The 22,718-nt window shown below is 33.9% G+C and overlaps 2 protein-coding genes across 2 annotated transcripts; both read right to left on the bottom strand.

The window, feature by feature from the left end:
• Window positions 1–9,610: 9,610 nt before the first annotated feature.
• On the bottom strand, window positions 9,611–12,935 carry LOC115980149 (signal peptidase complex subunit 3B-like). Its single transcript, XM_031102429.1, has 6 exons — window positions 12,852–12,935; window positions 12,541–12,606; window positions 11,062–11,124; window positions 10,331–10,384; window positions 9,988–10,074; window positions 9,611–9,898 (listed from the first exon to the last, which is right to left on the bottom strand). Exons 1-6 carry the CDS (start codon window positions 12,933–12,935, stop codon window positions 9,773–9,775), a joined length of 480 nt encoding a protein of 159 aa, XP_030958289.1. The 3' UTR covers window positions 9,611–9,772.
• Window positions 12,936–16,117: 3,182 nt separating this feature from the next.
• Window positions 16,118–21,107, bottom strand: LOC115979407 (signal peptidase complex subunit 3B-like). Its single transcript, XM_031101437.1, has 6 exons — window positions 20,795–21,107; window positions 20,623–20,670; window positions 17,706–17,768; window positions 16,949–17,002; window positions 16,604–16,690; window positions 16,118–16,514 (listed from the first exon to the last, which is right to left on the bottom strand). The coding sequence occupies exons 1-6, from the start codon at window positions 20,918–20,920 to the stop codon at window positions 16,389–16,391; spliced, it is 504 nt and encodes a 167-aa protein (XP_030957297.1). The 5' UTR covers window positions 20,921–21,107; the 3' UTR covers window positions 16,118–16,388.
• Window positions 21,108–22,718: the final 1,611 nt, after the last annotated feature.

Raw genomic sequence — 22,718 nt, 5'->3', positions numbered from 1 at the left:
CTTTTAGTTAAAAAGAAAGTTTGGCTGTAGACGAGATTGTAATTTAAGATTACAACTCCTCCTTATCAAAAAAAAAAAAAAAAAAAAAAAGATTATAACTCCTACTTTAAAAATTAATATAATTACATATTTTGAAAATTTTTCCATTAGAATAAATATTCTTTACGTTTTTAATACATGTAAAATATTTTCATATTAATCGGATTTTATTTACTATTTGATTTATAAACTTTTTTTTGAATAATTTTAGACTATAAAAATTTGAAATTTAAACATTTAATTGATGACATAATTATTGATTTTTGATCTTTTGTAAATTTTGCAAACATGGAAGATATAAGAAGAAAATATAATCTAACGGTAAATTTATCAAAATTTACATCCAATAAAAATATGACAAAATTTGGCTACAATAGCCTACTAGCCTCTAAGCACGCGCGTACTCAAAGGCTTTTATATTTTTGGGTAAGGGTTAATTTAAAGCATTTATTATAATTTGGGATTACTATATCTTTCAATCACAAAAAAAAAAAAAAAAAAAAAAAAAAAAAAAAAAAAAATCTTGGGGTGTGATGAAAGGTTTTTTTTGTGATTGGAAGATGTAGTAATCCCAAATTATAATAAATACTCTAAATTAACCCTTACCCAAAAAATAGAAGAGTCATGCGCGTACTCAGAGGCTAGTATATTGAAAGGTAGTCTTCATCTAATTAAACATCTTCTATATAATTTTTTTTTGTCTAAATTAAACACCTTCTATATAAATTTCTATTTCTAATTTAACTCACATGTTTCTTTCTTTTTATCAAATAAAAAAAATGTACATCTGCAATTGACTTCTATATCATGAAGCAAGGGATAATTTTGCCTTAGTAGACAACATGTACATGCATCTTGAATAGCAACATACTTATTCACTACTCACTACACACTCGCAAAATTAAAATATTATTCCATGCCTCAAATCCTTTTAGCCGAACCTGTGTACGATGTCCTCCATCTCCCTTGAATCTTCCTCACCAGTCACCACCATAATACTGGGAAAAAGAACCACAATCAGATATGGAATTTCCTAAGGCGAAAAAAAATCAAATATAATATTAGGATAATGAATTATTATAATGAATAAATTAATGATAAATTCTTTTGTAGACACCCCCCATAAGTAAGTTGATCCCTACAAAACGTGTATAGCCTTAGATGACTTCACCAAAAAAAAAAAAAATGTATAGCCTTAGGTGAAGGATTCTTACACTACAAATTAATATGACTGCAGCGAATTAGTAATTTCATATTGATTTTTTAATGTTTTCTAATTAAAAAAAAACTTGCTGCCAAGTTAAAATTCAACAAAATTTGGCCATTCAAGTCAAAAAGCTAATTGGGCATATAAAAAATATAAATGAAAATTACATAAAATCATGGTACAAACTTTTAATAAAAATTGTAATATTTACAAAATCGTTTTTCCAAATAGATTTGTGGTCTATAGATTAAGAAGGTTTCAATAGCTTATTGAATTTGGTTTCAAAAAGAAGAATTTTTAACCAAAGATTTCAACATCTAAAATTACATCCAATTAACACCGGTGCTAAACTACTAATAACACAGTACAACTTTCTAGGTTTGATTAACACTCCCTTGAAGACCCAAAAAAAAAAAAAAAAATTTGAGCGTTACTCACATAGGTTTCAACCTCCATTATTGAACAACTTTTTATTGCTACACTTGTTAAGGGCTTCCACTACAAACAATTGCTCCATTTGCTGGTTTTTGTTTTGCTTTGGTTCGGGCAGCACAATCACCAAATTGAAATATGAAAATAGTTCTAGAAACAAGCTTTTGCTTAAGAGATTCATGGTGGTTGGAAACATTTAGATGTGGTGTGATAACTGATAAGCATCACCAGTTAAGAGTAGTAGGAGGTTATGTTAGAGGGAGGTTTTTGTTTTGGAGTGGGAGACTAATAAAATGTGTTTGTGTGGTTGTTTGTTCTTTTAAAATGAAAAATACTATTAAACATGGGTTGCCATGAGAGGTGCTACATCCACAATATTTTTACAACATTTTCACAACAAACTATAGATGGTTAGTTGTTATTAGTTCAAATTTGAACTTAATACTAAGATTACTTTTTTGCCCCAAAAATAACAACCAATAACAACTTGCCACTTAGAATTTGTTGTAAAAATGTTGTGGACATATCATTTCTCTTTGCCAATATGGATAATAGTGCGGAATGGAGCAATTAACTAGGGAGCCTTAAGGATTTTTTTTTTTTTTTTTTTTTTTTGGGATAAACTTGAGGATTAAAAAAAAAATGATTTGAAGACAAATGTGAGGATGACTTTTTTCTAAAGGAAAAAAAAAAAAAAAAAAAAAAAAAAAAAAAAAAAAAAAAAAAAAAAAAAGACAACAACAGAACGTTTTTTTTTTTTACTTTTTTTTTTATGGAAACGTGGGTTTTTTTTTTTTTTTCATTAGGTTTTTGTTTTAATTTTTAAAAAGAAGTTAAAAACAATTTAAATAAATTGTAATATATATCTATTTAGTTTTTTTTTTCGATAAACTTGAGGATTTTTAAAAAAAAATTGATTTGAAGATAAAGTGAGGATGATTTTTTTTAAAAGGAAAAAAAAAAAAAAAAAAAACAAATGTATAGTTGTTTTGAAGAAGTGGGTTAATGGGAGAGTGATCCTATTTTGTAGGAAATGTTTTAGGTGAGAGTTAGAGATATATTTTTACTGTGCTATCCTTAAGTTTTGCCCCTACTTAAACGTAGGTTGAAGGATATTTTGGAACAAAAAAAAAAATCCGGTCCAAATAGGAAAACTCCTTAAATAGTAGTATAAAAGACTACAAATTCCACTAAAAAAAATTAACATGATTATATATTTTGAAAATTTTTTGAATTGTATTTTCTTTATGTTCTTAACACACATGTCAAATTTTGTGCTAATCGGATGTTATTTACTATTCAATATATAAACTTAGGGGAAATTACACTTTGCCCACCTATGGTTTGCCCGAAAATCACTTTACCTACCCATGGTTTTAAATAGTAGTTGTAAGGACTCAATTTGTAACGATCCCAAATTGGTATTGGGTTCGAACGTTAAAGGCTCAAACAATAAATTTGTAGAGAGTGGGCTAAAAGGCTAGGCCTTGGTGAACGAACAGTCGTTAGTCATGGTGTTCATGATGATCGCACAGAGGTGAACTGAGCTTATCCAAGAAGACTTTCTCCTCGGAATGGCCTGGGTGGCTCCGGTCCTTGGACCTCGTCCGAGGAGCTTAACGTTCTTATTATTCCTTTTTCCCTAGGTTACAATGGTCCTAGAGACAATAAATAATGCTCCTCTCCCCCCCCCCCCTGGCGTGGATGAATTCTTACATTATATAGCCCTTCTCAGTTGATCCTGACCTTCCATCTGTTGATCAGGAAGGTAACTACTCAAGTGCTTGTCCCATCAGCCGCCTTTCCCCACCTTCTGTTAGTTGCAGTAACCGAAACCACACTGTTCAGGGGTCCTTTCCCTATTAATGCGGCCAGGACGTTTGTTGGCGCATTCAATGCGAAGGTAATAGCTTTTCCTTGAACCGCTCCTACACTGTACCCCCATGTGCATCCTACTGTACTCGCCCTTTCTTCTGGGAGCACTCTGGGGGCTGCCTTTGATGGCGTGCCGTTCTTTCCTTCTAGATTTTGGGATGCCGAGGACAGGATCGTCCTCGGCTACATCTCTAGGCCATTTGGACTTTCGTTGCATGTCTTCGGCAACGTCTCTCCTCGGTGCGAGCCTTGGGCCCTAATGTAAAGTGGGCCGGGATCACGAATTCTCTAGCCCCACAATAGCCCCTCAAAATCCTGCTGTCCGGCTCCTCGGACAGAGAGGAGGGTTTTGGTGACGTCGGGCCTATGTCATGGCTTGCCAAGTCTTGTCCTTCATCAATGCCGGAGCCTCTTCGTTTGCCTGGGACACGTTCCTGGTTGTGAGACATTCTTTTAGTTTACCCACACAGCGTTCCTGCCGTTTCGGTACACGAGGCGCGCCTTTAATAAGGTTTCTTTACAAGGCGACGCAAATCCAATGGCTGAAGACTACTTTGGGAATTGGGTGGGACTTATCTCGTTTGTAGTGTTTCTTGGAGATTTGTATAGATTAAATGCCGCCAGGCTTGCCCCCCATATAATAAGCATGGTGGGAGGTCATTCCCTTTATTTGCAGACCCTTTAAGCTTTTCAAATCCCTAACCCTCCAATTGTGCCCAAAGTCCCCATTACCAGTGTGACTGAGCCTTAGGGGGTGACATGGTCAAGGCTAGGATGAGGGTGAAGGGACCACACCCTCTTCAAAAGCCTTGGGTATCTTCGAGATTCAAGATGGCCCGGTCAGGGCAAGGGAGACAAAGACTCAAGACATTTCTTCTCCTCGATAAGGCAAGAAAGGAGCCTCTTCTTCTTTCAGCCAAAATCCGAAGCAGGTGGAGGTCGCATCAGATTTTTGGTGCGACAGCACTGAGATTTCCCGTCGTCGGTACCATCCGTTCTCGCTCGATTGCTGCTAATATGATACTTGCTCGATTACTGTCAGAGCTGGTACGGAGATTTGGCATCCCCGCTTTTTCCTCTCTTCCATCACTGGTGCCATCCAGACTTGCTTAGTCGCTGCTAGAGCAAGGTTGTGGACCAGGTGCCTTTGCTTCTTCTTCTCTTCCATCACTGGTGCGATCCAGACTTGCTTAGTCATTGCTAGAGCAAAATTGAAGGATCCATCGTTTCCGTGTATCCCTTTTTTTTTTTTTTTTTTGTTTCTGTAGTTAGCTTCTGGTATAGGCTTGTCTAAGTCCCTTTTTTGTATGCTGTACTACTTCTTTGTCTAATAAAAGATGACTTTATCCCATTTTGCATGTTCTTTCTTTTCCGCAATAATTATTTTGTGAATGGATGTGCTGGTGTCCTTTTCTTTCGAACAGTACTTAGGGCCGATGCCCTTGTTAGCAAAGAGTTATCACTTTGAACTCATTAAAACTAATGGGCACAACAATGCTGACTTCAAGTAGGTTAACCATATGAGACTAACCGGGATAATAGCTAAATGTTCTATATTGCGTATGGGGTGATCACCCGAGGACGTGTAACCTAAAATGAACTGTCCGAGGGGGTCGCCGGGCACTAGGGTGCTTTGCCACGTTTTAGACGATATTCATAGCCTTAACTTGTTTTGGGCATCCGGTCCGAGGACCGAGGCATGACTGTACTGGATCTAAACACTCGGTTGTGTTAGTTTCCTTAGAGTTGGAGGTCCGAGGACCGCGCAGGATTTCCATTCTGTTTAGGACTTAAGCCTTTCTTGATGTAGTTAGTTTCCCGTTGGTTTAAGTCCAAGGACCATGCAAGACCTTGGTTTTCCAACACTTATATTTTCTAGTGACTAGTTTTCCCATAGGTTTAAGTCCGAGGACCATGCAAGACCTTGGTTCTGTCTAACACTTATATTTTCTTGAAGTAGTTGGTTTCCCCATAGGTTTGAGTCCGAGGACCATACAAGACCTTGATTCTGTCCAACACTTATATTTTTCTAGTGACTAGTTTCCCCATAGGTTTGAGTCCGAGGACCATGCAAGACCTTGATTCTGTCCAACACTTATATTTTCTAGTGACTAGTTTCCCTATAGGTTTGAGTCTGAGGACCATGCAAGACCTTGGTTCTGTCTAACACTTATATTTTCTTGAAGTAGCTGGTTTCCCCATAGGTTTGAGTCCGAGAATCATGCAAGACCTTAGTTCTGTCCAACACTTATATTTTTTGGTGACTAGTTTCCCCATAGGTTTGAGTCCGAGGACCATGCAAGACCTTGGTTCTGTCTAACACTTATATTTTCTTGAAGTAGCTGGTTTCTCCATAGGTTTGAGTCCGAGAACCATACAAGACCTTAGTTCTGTCCAACACTTATATTTTTCTAGTGACTAGTTTCCCCATAGGTTTGAGTCCGAGAACCATGTAAGACCTTGGTTCTGTCTAACACTTATATTTTCTTGAAGTAGCTGGTTTCCCCATAGGTTTAAGTCCGAGAACCATGCAAGACCTTAGTTCTGTCCAACACTTATATTTTTCTAGTGACTAGTTTCCCCATAGGTTTGAGTCCGAGAACCATGCAAGACCTTAGTTCTGTCCAACAATTATATTTTTTGGTGACTAGTTTCCCCATAGGTTTGAGTCCGAGGACCATGCAAGACCTTGGTTCTGTCCAACACTTATATTTTCTTGAAGTAGCTGGTTTCCCCATAGGTTTGAGTCCGAGGACCATGCAAGACCTTGGTTCTGTCCAACACTTATATTTTCTTGAAGTAGCTGGTTTCCCCATAGGTTTGAGTCCGAGAACCATGCAAGACCTTAGTTCTGTCCAACACTTATATTTTCTAGTGACTAGTTTCCCCATAGGTTTGAGTCCGAGGACCATGCAAGACCTTGGTTTTCTAGAACTGGCTGTGCCACTGGCACTTCGAAGTGTAGCCCTGAGTGGGAGCTGAGTTAGGGCAACAACCGCGTGCTGCTGGAAATGATGGAGAGGCTTTCACATAACTTGCACCACGACCAAAATTATTTCTTTCGAAGGACCCTTGTTAACAGGGGCTTGATCCTACCATGACTAACCGCCGCCTGCACCAACGCGCAAGCCTTCCCCACAGATGGCGCCAATTGTAAGGACTCAATTTATAACGATCCCAAATTGGTATTGGGTTCGAACGTTAAAGGCTCAAACAATAAATTTGTAGAGAGTGGGCTAAAAGGCTAGGCGTTGGTGAACGGACAGTCGTTAGTGATAGTGTTCATGATGATCGCACAGAGGTGAACTGAGCTTATCCAAGAAGACTTTCTCCTCGGCACGACCTGGGTGGCTCCGGTCCTTGGACCTCGTCCGATGAGCTTAACGTTCTTATTATTCCTTTTTCCCTAGGTTACAATGGTCCTAGAGACAATACATAATACTCCTCTCCCCCCCCCCCTTTGGCATGGATGAATTCTTACATTATATAGCTCTTCATAGTTGATCCTGACCTTCCATCTGTTGATCAAGCAGGTAACTACTCGAGTGCTTGTCCCATCAGCCGCCTTTCCCCACCTTCTGTTAGTTGCAATAACCGAAGTCACACTGTTCAGGGGTCCTTTCCCCATTAATGCGGCCAGGACGTTTGTTGGCGCATTCAATGCGGAGGTGACAGCTTTTTCTTGAACCGCTCCTACACTGTACCCCCGTGCGCCTCCTACTATACTCGCCCTTTCTTCTGGGAGCGCTCTGGGGGCTGCTTTTGATGGCGTGCCGTTCTTTCCTTCTAGGTTTTGGGATGCCGAGGACAAGATCATCCTCGGCTACATCTCTAAGCCATTTGGACTTTCCTTGCAAGTCCTCGGCAACGTCTCTCCTAGGCGCGGGCCTTGGGCCCTAATGTAAAGTAAGTCGGGATCACGAATTCTCTAGCCCTACAGAAGTATAAAAGACTACAAATTCCACTAAAAAAAATTAACATGATTATATATTTTGAAATTTTTTTGAATTGCATTTTCTTTATGTTCTTAATACACATGTCAAATTTTGTGCTAATTGGATGTTATTTACTATTCAATATATAAACTTAGGGGAAATTACACTTTGCCCACCTATGGTTTGCCCGAAAATCACTTTACTTACCCATGGTTTTAAATAATAGTATAAAAGACTACAAATTCCACTAAAAAAAATTAACATGATTATATATTTTGAAAAAATTTTGAATTGCATTTTCTTTATGTTTTTAACACACATGTCAAATTTTATGCTAATCGGATGTTATTTACTATTCAATATATAAACTTAGGGGAAATTACACTTTACCCACCTATGGTTTGCCCAAAAATCACTTTACCTACCCATGATTTTAAATAGTAGTATAAAAGACAACAAATTCCACGAAAAAAAATTAACATGATTATATATTTTGAAAATTTTTTGAATTGCATTTTCTTTATGTTTTTAACACACGTGTCAAATTTTGTGCTAATCTGATTTTATTTACTATTCAATATATAAATTTAGGGGAAATTATACTTTGCCCACCTATGGTTTGCCCGAAAATCACTTTACCTACCCATGGTTTAAAAATTGGCACTTTACCCACCTCAAGCATACTTTGTTTGTCTCCAATTACCCACCTTGGTTAAAATTATGAGTAAATTTGTATTTTTATTACCCTTTTATGCCTCTCTCTTCTCAAAACATTAAAAAAAAAAAAAAAAAAAAAAAACTAAAAAATCAAAAGAAAAAAAATCTAAAAGCTACCAAAAAAAAAAAAAAAACTTTTTTTTTTATGCATAATTTTAGACTCAAAAACTTAAAATTTAAAAATTTGATTGATAACATAGTTATTGATTTTTTATCTTTTGGAAATTTTACAAGCATAAAAAATATAAGAAAATATAATTTAATAGTAAATTTGTTAAAATTCACATCCAATAAAAAGACATTAAATGAAGTTGTAGCTAAACTTTGTCCATAAAAAGATCTTGAAAGGAATTGTAGACTTGGGCTACAACAAAATTTATACCCAAACTTTATCCTCAATTAAATAAAGTTACCGAATTATCTAGGGAAAACAAAATTCACCTCATGTTTGCTTATGAAAATTTTGTTCAGAAGCTTTAATTGTTTTTGTTCACAAGCTTTAATTTTAAACTTTTTTTTTTTTTTTTTTTTTTTTGCTTTCATTAAGTACGGAAGAGGATTTGAATCCAAATTCTCCTCAGTGGGAGAACAGGACAATGCTACTATGCTACACAGCTCTTGGCTTGATTGTTACATTTCAACCCCAAGATTTGAATTTAAATGAAATTGTTATGCTATCATTTAAAGATTTATTAATAATTTCATTTTAATCCAAAACTTTAGAAGTTAAAAATGTAGCATTTAAATATATATATATATATATATATATATATATATATATGGGACCAAATTGTGAAAGAATCAAACTTAAGAGAATAAGTTATACTTGAAAATTTGTCCACATAAAATTTGTTAATTTGATTTTAGAGGACCTCATGCTCCAATCTTATAATTCCTATCTTAATAGATAGAAAAAAGAAAGATAGATAGACATAGTAGAGAAGTGAAAGATAGGATTTGAACTACAGACATGGAACGTTACAAAAGTTGCTATTGGGCTATTGCCTATTACTTGAACCCAATTTCAGAATTTTAAACCACCAATCAATCATTAGCATAACATTGTTGCAAAAGTTTGTCAGAATAAAATCCATGTTCCAATCGTAGGATGTATCTCCCATTGAATTGCAACCTCGTCTATGGTCCATCTCATGTGTGAGAAAGAAGCCTACGACTATGAGTGGCAAAACAAGCCATCATGAAAATCCCACTCACGATGAAATGCATATACAAAACAAAATTATTGGCAATTAATTCCATACTTTGACTAGTCAGCCTAGAAACTAGATAGGCCTATAAAAATAAACATGTGTGTTTTGATACGTAAGTCTGTTCAGTAACTGAGTTGTATACGTATGCATTAAGTGAGAATGGAGCAAAAGGTTGAGGGGCAGGTGCAAGAAACTGATAACTGGCAACGATATTTTTGTGGGTCTAAAATTGCAAGCAATATTCATTTTCTCAGTCTCTAAAACATGTAACTTTGCCTCTTTATGACCTAATTCAGCTGACCTTTTGTATCCCCATATCAAAAAGGCTGAAGTTACAACAACATACACAAGAAACCTCATCTATATTCCTTCGGCAAGTGGTATCCGGACATGACTAGTTTGTCCGCAAACATCTTGCCAGTCTTGGGCATGACATGCCAATGCAATGTCAGGTTAAACTCTTTACCACGAAGGTTGCTTCCCTGCACAAATGAAAGGTGAAATTAGTTTTCTCATAAGCCAAGAAAAGGATGAGAGAATTGAGTAAGACTACTACATAAAGGCAGCATACCTGATCAATAAAACGATACTTGTTAGAGGTATGCGTCCAAAACTTTGCATGCTCTTTAGAAGCTATAATGCCATCCCAAAGTGAAATCTGCAAAATGAAATTTCAAAACAAATCATGCAATGGACAGGATATTTGTGCAGCAAAACATGAAATATATAACGATAGTCAAGTGGGCATGCCATACAGGCTGTCATGGCACTGACATGGGCAATTGGGAACATGTAAAACACCAACAATTTCTAGTCCAATACATCTCTAGAAATGAAATACTAAACCATGAATACTCAACACGACAAGATACAGAGGACTCAAAAATAAAAATGCAGCAAATGCCAAAGCTTACCTGATTTAAGGAATTCTTTGGGGTTTCATACTCGGCAGCTAGAAATACGAAAACCTGAAAAGATACAGTGGATAAAAATTCTAAATCAGCTTTGAACTTAATTAATATTAGTATAAAAGAATAATTGGCAGGAACCTCAGTGAAGAGTCAATTATATTCAAGCAATTCCATTAATATGATTTGGCATGCAGTGTTTTATAAAGATTTTCAACTTTCATGAAAATCATAGGAAAATAACACCAACCAAACAAAACAGAGGGAAAGAAAGAAATATGAAAAATTTCTGTGCAATTAAAATCAATCTTTAAGATATTCTAAACAGGATATCTAGAATGATGGATCCCAAACTATTATTCAAAGACACACATACTTTAGAATTAGCATCAATAAAAAAATAGCAATTTTAAGAAATTCTAAAACTCAGTGCAAATATATCAAATTACCAATCTTTAAAACATACCTAATCAGACAACTGGAGTTTTGGACACCAAACATCTTAGCCAGAACCTCATATTTATACTCCATATATACTTACAATTTTTTTTTTTTTTTTAACAAAGCACATATTTATACTACATGTATGAGCTGTGAGCATGATAAGTCCATAGCATTTCCCAAACATTAATTTCAGACAACCCTCTTTTGTACACAAATACAATTAAAAGCAGTCTGTACAGCATGAGTAAGAATCATTGCAAAATTGAAACACAAAAAATTGTCAAATGGTTAACCTGCTTCGTATTCCATGTAAACAATGACTGTAAGTCTGCTGATATATTCAATGTCAAGCTGACCTGCACAAAAGTGGAAGACACGTTACTTCAATTAGAACCAATAACTAATAGGTGAATAAAGAATACAGAGGAAATATTGTTCAAGCTTGATGTGGACTTAAAACACCTTTATTAATAAAACAGGAGATAGGTAACAGTAAAACTTCAAAAAGTTATCTTGCCACCAGAAATACATAACAAGCATCTCCTAGCTTAATTGAGATCATTGACCTTAATTCATATTGAAAGTCACCCGCTAGAGTAACAGTCACTCTCAGCATTTGAACATCTAATAACATTAAAAAAATAAGCAATTACAGGAAGCTTCAAACAACATTGGGTATGTTTTGGGTAGAAGAAGAATTTCTTTCGCAAAAATAGATTGTATCAAAGAACAAAAGCAGACAATAATACACATAAAAGGTCAACAATTTATAAGTACGTAGTGCTTAAGTAAATCACTCTTTAGACAGTGCATTAGAAAGTAAGGTCAACAACTTTCTGCCTTCTAGGGATATACCAACTAGCAAGCTTCCCAACTCTAACTCCCAATTATCATCAATCTCCATCCAAAGGACATTATTGTTGAACTCCAATTTTGTGTAACAAAATATTAGGATGCACCTAGATAATTTATAATATAAGCAACAAAATAGAGCAAATAATTGTCTAAATATACTAGAATGGATAAATGGCAATTCACCTAGGTATAAGAATCCTAGACATAATCTCAGAGGTTACCATTTCTCCTGATATCAAGACAACCCTCTTTGTTCAAGAAGAACCTTTGTTTCATTACATTGCCTCCTCTAATGTTTGTATCTATGCCTCAAAGTATGATGGTGAGACCAAATTTCCCATTGAACAGTCTGACCATTTCAATCTAAGCCTCGGCCACGAATCCATCACCAACTTTATTACTGTTAAGCAAATGATCCATTTTTTATGTCTGATTTATTCTTGGACATTCACCAATCAGCACAGGAATGGCGTTCTTTTATGCACCAACAGGAATGATAAAATTTATTTATGGGGGGATAAAAATTCATTTAACAAAGCATTTGAGAATGCACTTGCCGGGACAAGGCTATTCATTGCAACACCTAATTCGTAAAAGTAGTTTTTATCATAGACTAACTAAAATGATCAAAAATACATGTGAACAAAGCAATGGATAAAGCATCAAATTTACTAGGGATGACAAGTGGATCTGAGAAAAGGAATCTCCTTCTCCAAGCCAATGTCACTGTCAGGGAAAGACAGGAAAACTATTAGAGAAAAGCTTTTTTTTTCTTTTTTTTTTTTTTTTTTGTTTTTGGAATTCGATTTGACAACTATTTGATATGATTCTTAGAAAGGAAGAAAATATAATTATCAAATGAATCAAAAAAAAATGAAAAAAATGAAAAAAGGAAATTGCAATTCAGTTTATCTTACATATTTGCCACATGGATCAGCACACTGAAGAGATAAGGAAAATGGGTCGGCAAACTCTAAAATACTCTAAAAAGAGCAATCCACCATCCTTTTGTCAAATATAATCTCTGCCAATCACAATGTCCACATTTGTTCAATCAGCACATTCCAAACTGCCATATTTTAGCATGAGAAGAGAACCAACCTTATAGCCTTGAACACTTCCCAATACTCTCCCACCAAAACGAATCAGTTGAACCCATTTTCATTTTGTAATTTGGGAGTCTTAAAGCAAATAAGCAGACAACTAAGATAGCTTAGCCCAGTTGTACATCCCCACAAAATGATGATAGGTCCATAGAGAAGTGTGAATCTCCATTCCCTTTCCCACCTGGAATCTGAATTAGATGCCTCATGTTGCTCCTACAATCCCCTTTACTCAAACCCCTATCATGCTGAAGATGCCAGTTGGGGGTCTGTTCACAAGAATTGAGAATTTCAGTGGAGAGTGTTGACATAAGCAGTAGTCCATCTTGCCCTATAACCATATCTGTTAAAAACAAAGAATTTTGACAAGTGTCACAACAGTACACAAAAAATAAAAACAAAAGAGAGCATCCAGAATGCAATCCAAATCAGCATTCATGTATCATAAGTTCCACTTTGCCATTCTTCTCAATACACCCATATCACTGGCTACCATTGTGTTCTTATTTCCAAAAATAATTTATAGAAAAAAATAAAGAAAAAGGATAATTTATGAAAGAATTATTGTTCCAAACTTTCAAAGGTAAGATAAGTTAGTTTCACACAGTAGTGAAGTAATTTGTATAAGTGTAAAATTTTACAAAAGCTTCTTTTCATTCTTATTCTTTTTTAATATAGAGATAATAGAAAATTATTAATAATTACAAATAACTGTACATTGGAGGTTGGAATCTCCTTCAACCACATATAATTCCCACCAAATTTAAAGGATATGACAGATTTCTAATCCATACTAATATATTCCAAAAAAAAAGGAGAAAAGGATTACACCATTTAATGATACTATACTATTTCTTCCTTAACACCAAATTTTGTAAACCCATTACTCCTAGGTTTGAGTGTAGCACAAATTTTAATAATTAATTCTATTATTTATAGCCTATAGTCTTTGGCTCAACTATACGAATGTGTATGTGTGTGTGCACACTTGTTTACCATACTATGGCATGCTCAGTGCGAAATGAAATGGTAAAACCCTTTAACCTAGCAACATTATTAATGAGAAAAAATAGGACCTTGTTATAAGCTTCCCAAACATCATCATCAACAACTATCACTGTTTGCTAAATTTCATTCCAAGCAAAGCCGTTATAATTGAGAATATCTGTAATATCAATATACTCTTTCATCAAGCTCCAATAATGATTTTTTTTTTTTAAAGGAGAAAAAAAAAAAAAAACAACAACAACAACAAACAGCACAAACTGGAGTTTTTTTTTTACCTTTTTTCCTTAATAGAAACGTGGGGTTTTTTTTTTTTTTTTTTTTCATTAGGTTTTTTGTTTTTAATTTTTAAAAAGAAGTTAAAAACAATTTAAATAAATTGTAATATATATCTATTTAGTTTTTTTTTTTGGATAAACTTGAGGATGTTTTTTTAAAAAAAAAATTGATTTGAAGATAACGTGAGGATGATTTATTTTTTTAAAGGAAAAAAAAATAACAACAAACATATAGTTACTTTGAAGAAGTGGGTTAGTAAGAGAGTGATCCTATTTTGTAAGAAATGTTTTAGGTGAGAGTTAGAGATATATTTTTACTGTGTTATCCTTAAGTTTTGCCCCTACTTAAACGTAAGTTGAAGGGGTATTTTGGAACAAAAAAAATCCGGTCCAAACAGGAAAACTCCTTAAATAGTAGTATAAAAGACTACAAATTCCACTAAAAAAAATTAACACAATTATATATTTAGAAAATTTTTTGAATTGAATTTTCTTTATGTTCTTAACACATATGTCAAATTTTGTGCTAATCGGATGTTATTTACTATTCAATATATAAACTTAGGGGAAATTACACTCTGCCCATCTATGGTTTGCCCGAAAATCACTTTACCTACCCATTGTTTAAAAATTGGCACTTTACCCACCTTAAGTATACTCTGTTTGTCTCCAGTTATCCACCTTGGTTAAAAACATGAGTAAATTTGTATTTTTACTATCCTTTTATGCCTCTCTTCTCTCAAAACATAAAAAAACTAAAAAATCAATAGAAAAAAGATCTAAAAGCTACCAAAAAAAAAAACTTATTTTTTATGCATAATTTTAGACTACAAAAACTTAAAATTTAAACATTTAATTGATAACATAGTTATTGATTTTTTACCTTTTAGAAATTTTGCAAGCATAAAAGATATAAGAATCTAAAAGCTACCCAAAAAAAAAAAAACTTATTTTTTACGCATAATTTTAGACTACAAAAACTTAAAATTTAAACATTTGATTGATAACATAGTTATTGATTTTTTATCTTTTAGAAATTTTGCAAGCATAAAAGATGTAAGAAGAAAATATAATTTAATAATAAATTTGTCAAAATTCACATCCAAGAAAAAGATATTGAATGGAGTTGTAACTAAACTTTGTTCATAAATAGATCTTGAAAGGAATTGTAGACTTAGGCTGCAACAAAGTTTATACCCAAACTTTATCCTCAATAAAATAAAGTTGCCGATTTATCTAGGGAAAACAAAATTCACCTCATGTTTGCTTATAAAAATTTTGTTCAAAAGCTTTAATTGTTTTTGTTCACAAGCCTTAATTTTAAACTCTTTTTTTTTTTTTTTTGGCTTTCATTAAGTAGGGAAGAGGATTTGAATCCAAATTCTCCTCAGTGGGAGAACAGGACAATGCTACTATGCTACACAGCTCTTGGCTTGATTGTTACCTTACATTTCAACCCCCAAGATTTGAATTTAAATGAAATTGTTATGCTATCATTTAAAGATTTATTAATAATTTTATTTTAATCCAAAACTTTAGAAGTTAAAAATGTGGCATTTAAATATATATATATATATATATATATATATATGGGACCAAATTGTGAAAGAATCAAACTTAAGAGAATAAGTTATACTTGAAAATTTGTCCACATAAAATTTGTTAATTTGATTTTAGAGGACCCCATGCTCCAATTTTATAATTCCTATCTTAATAGGTAGAAAAAAGAAAGGTAGATAGACATAGAAAAGAAGTGAAAGATAAGATTTGAACCACAGACATGGAATGTTACAAAAGTTGCTATTGGGCTGTTGCCTTTTACTTGAACCCAATTTCAGAATTTTAAACCACCAATCAATCATTAGGATAACATTGTTGCAAAATTTTGTCAGAATAAAATCCATGTTCCAATCGTGTAGCATGTATCTCCCATTGAATTGCAACCTCGTCTATGCTTCATCTCATGCGTGAGAAAGAAGCCTACGACTATGAGTGGCAAAACAAGCCATCATGAAAATCCCACTCACGATGAAATGCATATACAAAACAAAATTATTGGCAATTAATTCCATGCTTTGACTAGTCAGCCTAGAAACTAGAAAGGCCTATAAAAATAAACATGTGTGTTTTGATAGGTAAGTCTGTTCAGTAACTGAGTTTCATAGGTATGCCTCAAGTGAGAATGGAGCAAAAGGTTGTGGGGCAGGAGCAAGAAACTGATAACTGGCAACGATATTTTTGTGGGTCTAAAATTGCAAGCAATATTCATTTTCTCAGTCTCTAAAACATGTAACTTTGCCTGTTTATGACCTAATTCAGCTGACCTTTTGTATCCCCATATCAAAAAGGCTGAAGTTACAACAACATACACAAGAAACCTCATCTATATTCCTTCGGCAAGTGGTATCCGGACATGACTAGTTTGTCCGCAAACATCTTGCCAGTCTTGGGCATGACATGCCAATGCAATGTCAGGTTAAACTCTTTACCACGAAGGTTGCTTCCCTGCACAAATGAAAGGTGAAATTAATTTTCTCATAAGCCAAGAAAAGGATGAGAGAATTGAGTAAGACTACTACATAAAGGCAGAATACCTGATCAATAAAACGATACTTGTTAGAGGTATGCGTCCAAAACTTTGCATGCTCTTTAGAAGCTATAATGCCATCCCAAAGTGAAATCTGCAAAAATGAAATTTCAAAACAAATCATGCGATGGACATGGTATTTGTGCAGCAAAACATGAAATATATGCCAATAGTCAAGTGGGCATGCCATACAGGCTGTTGTGGCACTGACATAGGCAATTGGGAACATGTAAAAGACCAACAATTTCTAGTTCAATACATCTCTAGAAATGAAATACTAAACCGTAAATACTCAACACGACAAGATACAGAGGACTCAAAAATATAAATGCAGCAAAATGCCTAAGCTTACCTGATTTAAGGAATTCTTTGGGGTTTCATACTCGGCAGCTAGAAATACAAAAACCTGAAAAGATACGTACAGTGGATATAAATTCTAAATCAGCTTTGAAGTTAATTAATATTATTATAAAAGAATAATTGGCAGGAACTTCAGTGAAGAGTCAATTATATTCAAGCAAATCCATTAATATGAATTGGCATGCAGTGTTTTATAAAGATTTTCAACTTTCATGAAAATCATAGGAAAATAACACCAACCAAACAAAACAGAGGGAAAGAAAGAAATATGAAAGAATTTCTGTACAATTAAATCAATCTTTAAGATACACTAAACAGGATATCTAGAATGATAGATCCCAAACTCTTATTCAAAGCCACACATATGAATACTTTAGAATTAGCATCGATAGAAAATAGCAATTTTAAGAAATTCTAAAACTCAGTGCAAATATATCAATCTCTAAAACATACCTAATCAGACACCTGGAGTTTTGGACACCAAACATCTTAGCCAGAACCTCATATTTATACTCCATATATACTTAATAAATAAATAAATAAACAAACAAACAAACAGACAAACCAAAAAAATAAAAGCCCATATTTATACTCCATATATGAGCTGTGAGCATGATAAGTCCATAGCGTTTCCCAAACATTAATTTCAGACAACCCTCTTTTGTACCAAATACAATTAAAAGCAGTCTGTACAGCATGAATAAGAATCATTGCAAAATTGAAACACAAGAAATTGTCAAATGGTTAACCTGCTTCGTATTCCATGTAAACAATGACTGTAAGTCTGCTGATATATTCAATGTCAAGCTGACCTGCACAAAAGTGGAAGACACGTTACTTCAATTAGAACCAACAACTAATAGGTGAATAGAGAGTACAGAGGAAATATTGCTCAAGTTTGATGTGGACTTAAAACACCTTTAGTAATAAAACAGTTGATAGGTAACGGTAAAACTTCAAAAAGTTATCTTGCCACCAGAAATACATAACAAGTATCTCCTAGCTTAATTGAGATCATTGACCTTAATTCAACATATTGAAAGTCACCCACTAGAGTAACAGTCACTCAGCATTTGAGCATCTAATAACATTAAAAAATAAGCAATTACAGGAAGCTTCAAACAACATTGGGTATGTTTTGGGTAGAAGAAGAATTTCTTTCGCAAAAATAGATTGTATCAAAGAACAAAAGCAGACAATAATACACCTAAAAGGTTTTGAGTAGTACATATGGTAATTAATCATTTGCAAAGGAAAGAAGCTATAATGATTTGATCTCTCTCACTCCAAAACCTACAGTAGTTACTTCACAGCCGATCAGGACATAATAAGCCTAATAAGAAGCAAAAGAATCTCTTCTCTTCTACAATCCTTTATAAGGCTTGCTTTTTCCTTCCTCAAGATCAAACTCTGCCCCCTAACAATATGTTTGGAAGTTTGGAGAGAGAGGAGAGGAGAGAAGTAGAGAGTAGAGTAGAGAAGACATCCCTCCCCTCATTTGGATGTATTAAAAATTAGGAGGAGAGGGGAGTAGATACCCCAAACCTTGTTTGGTTGTAGTATGGAAAGGACAAGAAAATATAATAATCATAATATATATAAAAAAGGGACAAGTATACCCTTCATTTATTAAATTTTGTACTTAATATTTATTAAGGGAAAATTTGGAAGTACATTAAAAATCATTAAACTAGAATCCTTGCCCCTCCAAATTCCCCCAATTTATAGCTTGTTTGGATGGAGGGGGGGAGAGAGTAGAGTAGAGAGAGGAAGAGTAAGTTAAATTACCTTATTTGGTTGTTTTTTAAGGGAGGAGGGGGAGGAATTTGGAGGGGTTCTAACTACTTCTAACCCTTCATTTTTAATTCCCCCAAATTTGAGAGATTTGGAGGGAGAGTAGAGTATAGAAATGCTTGACCAAATGAATTACAAAATTTACCCTTACCATATTAACAAAATTACAAATTATGAAAAGACTAATTATTCCTTTCTCCCTTACTTAATTTTAAAAACATCTAAACAAGGTGAAGGATAACCATTCTCCTCTACTCTCCTCCCCCTCCAAACTTTCAAACATAGCATAAATGAAATTGAAAGAAGGGGTTTAGAGGGATGAGGAAGCCCCTTCAACCCCCCACAAATCCTTTCCCTCTCCCTTTCAAAAAAATATCCAAACAAGGGGGAATGTAAAACCTAAGCCCATTTCCCTTTACTCCCCTCTCCTCCCCTCTCCTCTCTCCAATCCAAATATATTGTAAATGCAATTGTCTTCTGCCTTTGAATCTTATCAAAGAATGTGTTCCTAGCAGTTTACAGTAATTTTTCTTAGATGGTATGGTCATCTAAAGCATACCTGTAAATTCCAGTCTAGAAAAATGCAACAAAAAAGAAGTCAACTTCAATGATATCTTAACATTTATCACTACACCAAATGATAGAAGAAAATGTAAATCACATCATCCTTTGCTGTAAGATGGAATGTGCTCTATATTCAATAATGATACAGTAAGTAACATGTTCCTACCACTATGACATCCTCCTCCCAAGGTTCTAGGGGTGCCAACATTGGTTGTACTGTTAGTACTCAATATTGGTAATTGGGAAGTATTTGGGATAGGTTTCGGGTCTGAAACCAGGATCCAAAAAGTTAAATCTAAAATCAAAGGGAAGGCTTTGGAGGCTAATGAAGAAAATGATATATCATCCTATCTGTAATTTTAAGGATGCTCTACCTTAGATTTGGACCAATCCAGCATTGGTGGAGTAACCAACTTTACAAGGGTCACTCCATACATGGTTTATGACTCCACAGAGACTTGTGCTTTTGGTAAAGAGTCACCTGGGCCTAGTCACTGTAACTCCGTTTGTTAGGAGGCACCCCTTCTCTTGATGTTGCAGGGCTATTTTGCATTATTTTTACCTTTAAAATGCATTTTTGACATCAGATAAACTGGATATTGACACCCTCCTTTAGCAGAGATGATAACATGACAACAATCATTGTAAAACATCATTAGGCATGATGTTATTTCTTATTAGTCAGATAAAAAACAATTACCAAAAAAAGCCCAAGGAATTAGTCCAATATTTTAGAGAAGCAAATCCTATGCACAGCTGCACATAAGTATAGAAACATAGTGATCTTTAAACTGATTATCAACAGACCAAACTACTGGACCCAAAATTCAAAGCCTTCGTGCAAATACATACACATACAGACATAAGAAGTCACACAAACATGTGGTACCCTCTATTGGGCTAGAGAATAGACCTCAAAGAGACCATCTTTCAAACAATTTCACAGATAAAATAAAACATATTACTCCATTTCCAATCTCATAAAATGACATGCATATGACTCAAAACCAAACAAACCAATTAACCTCCATAGAATATCACAACAAATCTGAGGCCTAATTTAATAAAATAACAAAAACAACAATTAGCAATGACAAACTGAAATTCAAAAAACCCATCAAAGCCTACACCATCGTTCAAACAAATTTCGAGTCTTGTTCATAAATTACCCACAAACAAGTGAAAACAAATCAAATCCCACAAAACCCATTAAAACTGTGACAGATTTCAAACAAAAATTTGCAGCTTAATTCACAAATAACCAGATATTTAATAAAAAGAACAACATTTTAAAAAAACAAGAATTACCTCGTCATTCCCATTTGGTTGCTTCTGGAACCAATTGACGTTCAACACCTAGAACCCAAAACCCACAAGAAAACAAATCAAAAGTTAATGAAACACAGATCTATCAAAGAAAAATGAATCAAAAACCATAAATAAAAAATACCCAAAAGACAGAAAAAAAATAAAGAAGGACCTGAACACTGGAAGAGGGAGATGGGTGGCTGAGGTTGTCAGAGAAAGAGGCCATGGCACACATGAGAGCTAGGATGGTCACTGCAAAGGTTAGCAGAGCATTGGCTCTGTACCCAAATGAATGCATTTTTGTCCTTGTGTGTTCTTGGTGGTTTCTTGAGAGGGTTTTTGGTTTTGTAAAAACCCTTTTTGCTTTGTTTGACTCTTCTATGGTTGTTGTAATTGTAAAAAGTTGTGCAATTCTTTTCAGCTAAAAAAATTGAAAGTTGTAATATTTTCAGAGAGAAGGAGAGAAATGGGGAGGGGTTGTTGTTTCTTTTTGTTTTGTGTCAATGCAGTTTTGCAAAGTGTGAGAGTGAGACTGTGAGTAGAGGATTTTTATTTTTTTTTATTTTAATTTTTACACTAGTGCTGTTCTGTTATTGGATATGACACGTACAGTTGGAACCACCATATTTGCTGATGTGGCTTTTTGTATTTTCTTAATTTTTATGGGAATATTAAGAGGACCAAAATTTGCCACCTTTTTTCTTTGTTGAAATTTGCCCTTTCACCCATTGAGAAAAATTAACTCTAATTCTTGAGGATCCAACAAAAGAAAAACTTCCAAATCTTGAGTTTTTAAATTTGACATTTTTTTTAAGGAAAAAAAAATTGACATATTAATATTATAGAGAAGAAATTATAAGTCAGCCAAAAAAAAATATATATATATATCAATCAAGGCAAGTCTATATATGTTAAAAAGGGCCATTTTTGTTAAATGCTATAATATATAATAATAAAATAGTAATGTTTGTAGGTTAATTTGGAAAATGAATGATGTTAGGGATATTATTAATTTTACTACCTAAAAATTATAAATTAATGTATCACCAATCATTAAAAATTTGTGGGTTCCAGTTAAATCAACTAGTAAAGTTTTTAATAGTTGTATAAAAGATCTGGGGTTCAATCCCCGCCTACACCAAAAACTGATTGGTGTCTTGGTCTGATAATAAAGAGCTATCATTAGGAGCGGACGCTATAGGTTGAAAATCTCTAAAAAAAAATCATTAAAAATTAAATAATATTTACTTCGTCGATAAAGTGGTACAAATCACCTCTATCCAAAAAAAAAAAAAAGTGGTACAAATCACATTTATTATCACATCAAATTGCAAACTATTTGTTGTAATTTAACCTTTTACAAATATCATATGTTGAAGAGACGAGTTCAAACTCGTCTTTTGAAGGGATGAGTTTTATGTTTGATTGAAAATTTTTAAAAAGGGTTGTATATCCAAATAGTTTTGAAACAGTACAGAATAAGTAAAAATAGCTTGTTAATTACTCAATTTTACATTTAAAATTCAATATTTTTTTTCATTGAGAAATGAACACCTAAGTCCCCTAGCCTATTCTTTTAAGATGGATTGAAATGATATTTATTTATGAGTTAAATAGACTTGTATTATGGGTTCCAATCAACTCAACTAGTAAATTTTTTTATCATCGGCTAAAAAAATCTGAAATTCAAACCCCTTTGAGGTAAAAAATTAAAGATTTTTTGTTTGCCACAATAACTAAGTCGAGTAAAATATCCTAATATCCACATCAAAAAGTGAGGAAAGTTATTCCGATAGTTATTAAGGTGAGCAAGTCTCATATAACTGAATGTCGTCTTAATATTGTATAGGGTATATTATAAAGTTACCTTAAAATTTGTGGTTGTTTGGATTTTACACCTTGAAATTTGAGAAATTGGATTTTGCATCTTGAAATTTGGTTTCGTTAGCAAAATCTCACCCTCTATTAGTTTTTCCAGTTAAGTGACATGTTGGCATGCTAATGTGTGTGAATCAGCCTCCCCAAATGATGTCGTTTCACTTAAAACAAAGAAATGAGTTTAGTGTGAACTAAAGTATGATTTTTAGTAGTTTTGG

Source organism: Quercus lobata, chromosome 3, assembly GCF_001633185.2.
Source record: "Quercus lobata isolate SW786 chromosome 3, ValleyOak3.0 Primary Assembly, whole genome shotgun sequence".
NCBI classification, from domain to species: domain Eukaryota; kingdom Viridiplantae; phylum Streptophyta; class Magnoliopsida; order Fagales; family Fagaceae; genus Quercus; species Quercus lobata.
Note: the sequence above shows the minus strand (reverse complement) of the source record. Positions and strands in the feature narration are given on the sequence as shown.

Coding starts and splice junctions, on each gene's coding strand:
- LOC115979407 (XM_031101437.1), bottom strand. CDS start 20,920: ATGCATTCATTTGGGTACAGAGCCAATGCTCTGCTAACCTTTGCAGTG. Junction 17,003..17,705: donor TTACATGGAATACGAAGCAG/GTTAACCATTTG, acceptor GTATCTTTTCAG/GTTTTTGTATTTCTAGCTGC. Junction 16,691..16,948: donor CAAAGAATTCCTTAAATCAG/GTAAGCTTAGGC, acceptor TCATTTTTGCAG/ATTTCACTTTGGGATGGCAT.
- LOC115980149 (XM_031102429.1), bottom strand. CDS start 12,935: ATGAGGCATCTAATTCAGATTCCAGGTGGGAAAGGGAATGGAGATTCA. Junction 11,125..12,540: donor CTGATCCATGTGGCAAATAT/GTAAGATAAACT, acceptor ACTTTTGTGCAG/GTCAGCTTGACATTGAATAT. Junction 9,899..9,987: donor AGTATCGTTTTATTGATCAG/GTATGCTGCCTT, acceptor TCATTTGTGCAG/GGAAGCAACCTTCGTGGTAA.